Genomic DNA, 3,728 nt, shown 5'->3' with positions numbered 1-3,728 from the left:
GCTCCAGTAAATGGCCATGCCTCACTATACGTCTGCTTCAGTGCATTGAGGAGTTCACCAGAGCATCACACACTGCTCCAGCGCGCGGATGGCCGGAGCAAGGCTTCTCTCTGATCACTGCCTGTAGATTCACCTCAGCCTGTGATGGAGCTAATAAGCAGCCAGAGCGCATCGCCATCAGCTCAATCACCAGCGTCTACAGCGGACATCAGAGGACACTCAGCATCAGGCGGAGCAGTGCTGTATAGATTATATGTGTGTGTACTGCTGTGCTGAGTGAGACGGCCACACACACACACACACACACCACACACACCACACACGCCTCGCTACTCACACTACTGTCATCAGACCATATACGGAGGATACACACATGATGAGCGTACACACCTGCAGGATATACAGCATAACACACTCTACACGGCAGAGATGCACGTGTGTGTAAAACGTGTGTGTGTGTGTGTGTGTGTGTGTGTGTGTGTGTGTGTGTGTGTGTGTGTTCTGCAAAATCTGTTAACCTAAATACTGGAAAAGACATTCAGAAAGAGAAAATGTGGAGATTCACAACCGTTTATTACAGTACAGTCAAGCAGATCACACACACACACACACACACACACACACACACACACACACCACAGTGACATAAACACACTCCTGTAGTATGGAGGAATGATGATTGAAACACTCACACTATACAGCACATGAGCTGATCACACACACATACACACAAACACACACACACAAACAAACAAACACACACACACACACACACACACACACACAAACACACGCACACAAACAAACACACACACACACAAACATGCACGGACACAAACACGCACGCACGCACGCACACACACACAGGTTTGTTTCAGTATCTCAGTGAGGACGTTATGTAGATGTCTACAGTGTTTCTCTCAGGTTGATGATGGTGTTTGGGTGCTGCCCATCATCAGACACTGATCAGCACACGTCCATAATCAGTGAGAAGCAGAGAAACACCAGCGGACCACTGCGCCCTCACCCTGCAGAACAGGACACATCCGGACCCTCACAAGTACAGCTAAACCTGCACACACACACACACACACACACACACACACACACACACACACTCTGGCCCGTCCTCCTCCAGTGCTGGTCCTCCTGCCGCTGTGGTGTTCAGCAGGTCAGTGCCCGCTGCTGCGCCTCCTGCTGGAGGAAGTATTGGCAGTAGCGCGCCCGCACCTCCTCTGCCTGCGGGTCGTCTGCGGCGGGCGACACCTCGTCTGCGGGCTGCGGGCTCTCCTCGTGCCGCACCGCCTCCTCCCAGCGCTCCGCGAAGGCGTCCCCGTGCAGCTCGCACACGTTGTGCAGCACGCAGCAGGCCAGGATCATGGTGGGCACCACGTCCATGCGGCAGTCGTTACGCTTCAGCAGGCACTGCCAGCGCGCCCGCAGCCGCAGGAAGGCCTGGTCCACCACGCTGCGCGCCCGCTCCAGTCGCCGGTTGAAGGCCCGCTGGCCCGCGGTGAGCGCGCTGGACTCGGGGTAACCCTTCAGCAGCCAGCTCTTCAGCGGGTACCCGGCGTCGCCCAGCATCAGGAAGCCCAGCGGGTGGCCCATGAAGTCCAGCGGCGGCTGGCGCAGCAGGAAGCCCCCGTCGCAGCCGCGCGCCCACAGCGTGGAGTTCTGCAGGATGGCGGAGTGCTCGGTGCTGCCCGGGAAGCCGGCGCACACGTCCCAGAACTGGCCCAGACCGTTGACCGCGCCCTGCGTGACCACCGACAGCCAGCCGCGGCTGTTCCAGTAGTTGTCGGTGTTGCTGGAGGGGGCGATGATGGGCACGTGCAGGCTGCCCACCGCGCCCACGCAGTGCGGGAAGCCCCAGCGGGTGGCGAAGAGCCGCGCGGCGTCCTCCAGCTCCTGCTCGCTGGGCGTGCGCAGGTACAGCGGCCGCAGCAGCAGCACGATGGCGTGGCACACGTCACGCACACACTTGCAGACGGTGGAGCGGCCCACGCCGAACAGCGTGCTGATGGTGCGGTACTCCACGTTAGACGCCAGCCGCCACAGCGCCACCGCCACACGCTTCTCCAGCGGCAGCGCCGGCCGCAGACGAGTGTCCTGCCGGTTCAGACGCGGCTTCAGCTTCCCGCACAGCAGGAAGAACGTCTCCTTCGTCATGCGGAACTTCTCCAGCCAATCAGACGGCTGGAACTCCCTCATCACCACTCGCTCCCACCAATCGGTGCTCTCGATGTTGCTCCAGACGCGTGTGGGCCGGGCCGGCAGCTCTGTGATTGGCCGAGACGTCTGAGCGATCATCATCTAGGAGACCAGAACCGCTCCGTTATTACAGTACAACAGCAGAACACACACACACGCACGCGCACACACTCCGTTATTACAGTACAACAGCAGAACACACACACACACACACACACACACTCCGTTATTACAGTACAACAGCAGAACACATACACACACAGACACGCGCACACACACACACACTCCGTTATTACAGTACAACAGCAGAACACACACACGCACACACTCCGTTATTACAGTACAACAGCAGAACACACACACGCGCGCACACACTCCGTTATTACAGTACAACAGCAGGAGAACACACAGACACGCACACACACACACACATGCACGCACACACACAAAGGAACATCAATATCAACACACCTGCATTTGCGTGTGCGTGTGTGTGTGTGTGTGTGTGTGTGTGTGTATCGAATATGCATCAGCATCTAATAATCACACACTACTGTTTATTCCTCTGTGCTGGACTCTGATTGGCTGCTGCTCACTCTCAGGTGTTTGGTTTTTGTCAGACAAAGGCACAGCTAAAGTAGTTCCGGCAGGTTTAGAGCAGCTCCATATCACTGCGCTGAATGATGAGAGTCATTACACAGCTAACAGTCAGAAAGCACAGAGAATACAGCACACCTGAGGGACAGACACGCCCCTTCTCCAGATGATCACCTCAGGTGTGCTGTATACTCTAATGATCAGCAGTTCGTCATCAGTTACTCTTTACCTGACCACACACACACACACACACACACACACACGTGTTTGTTGACAGTAATCAGACTCAGGTGCTGCTGTGTGCTCACCATGATCATCCTCTTGTGTCTCTGGTGGAAGTACTGCCGGTGCGCGACGCGTCTCTGTACCTCGCGTCTCCGCGTCGCGTCCGCGCTGGTGACGTCACGCCGCCGCTTCATCAGCACGTAACTGAGCGTGAACATGAGCGAGCGCAGCGTGTCGTCGGACGCCATGGCCCCGCGGTGTGTGTGTGTGTGTGTGTGTGTCACTCTGAGCTCTGCTTTTCGGCTGTGAGTCCAGACTCCGCCATCATCCTCCTCCTCTTCCTCTTCTTCTTCTTCCTCTTCCTCCTCCTCCTCCTCTGCTTCTGTCACTCTGCCGGCCTGCAGCGCCGCCTGCCGGACACTGAGCCGCTGCTCTCCTCAACATGTCTGCAGTGCTCTTGTGCTTGATTATTCTCTGTTCTTCATCTGTCTCGGGCTGCAGTGTAGAGGGCAGAGGATAATAAGGCTTCTGTCCAGTGACTGCTCATCAGGTGTTGGTCATTAGTGCTTCATTAGTCTGTTAGGAGATCCCCCCACTATGTAAAGCGCTTTGAGTGCCCAGAAAAGCGCTATATAAATGTAAGGAATTATTATTATTATTATTATTATTAATGATCGTCTCATTATGGTGGCTGG

General features: G+C 55.8%; 1 protein-coding gene across 1 annotated transcript; it reads right to left on the bottom strand.

The window, feature by feature from the left end:
• Positions 1 to 554: 554 nt before the first annotated feature.
• LOC110438156 (uncharacterized) lies at positions 555 to 3,383 on the bottom strand. Its single transcript, XM_021468401.3, has 2 exons — positions 3,117 to 3,383; positions 555 to 2,313 (listed from the first exon to the last, which is right to left on the bottom strand). Exons 1-2 carry the CDS (start codon positions 3,279 to 3,281, stop codon positions 1,165 to 1,167), a joined length of 1,314 nt encoding a protein of 437 aa, XP_021324076.1. The 5' UTR covers positions 3,282 to 3,383; the 3' UTR covers positions 555 to 1,164.
• Positions 3,384 to 3,728: the final 345 nt, after the last annotated feature.

This window comes from Danio rerio, chromosome 2, assembly GCF_049306965.1.
Source record: "Danio rerio strain Tuebingen ecotype United States chromosome 2, GRCz12tu, whole genome shotgun sequence".
Taxonomy (NCBI): Eukaryota; Metazoa; Chordata; class Actinopteri; order Cypriniformes; family Danionidae; genus Danio; species Danio rerio.
Note: the sequence above shows the minus strand (reverse complement) of the source record. Positions and strands in the feature narration are given on the sequence as shown.

Coding starts and splice junctions, on each gene's coding strand:
- LOC110438156 (XM_021468401.3), bottom strand. CDS start 3,281: ATGGCGTCCGACGACACGCTGCGCTCGCTCATGTTCACGCTCAGTTAC. Junction 2,314..3,116: donor GACACAAGAGGATGATCATG/GTGAGCACACAG, acceptor CTGGTCTCCTAG/ATGATGATCGCTCAGACGTC.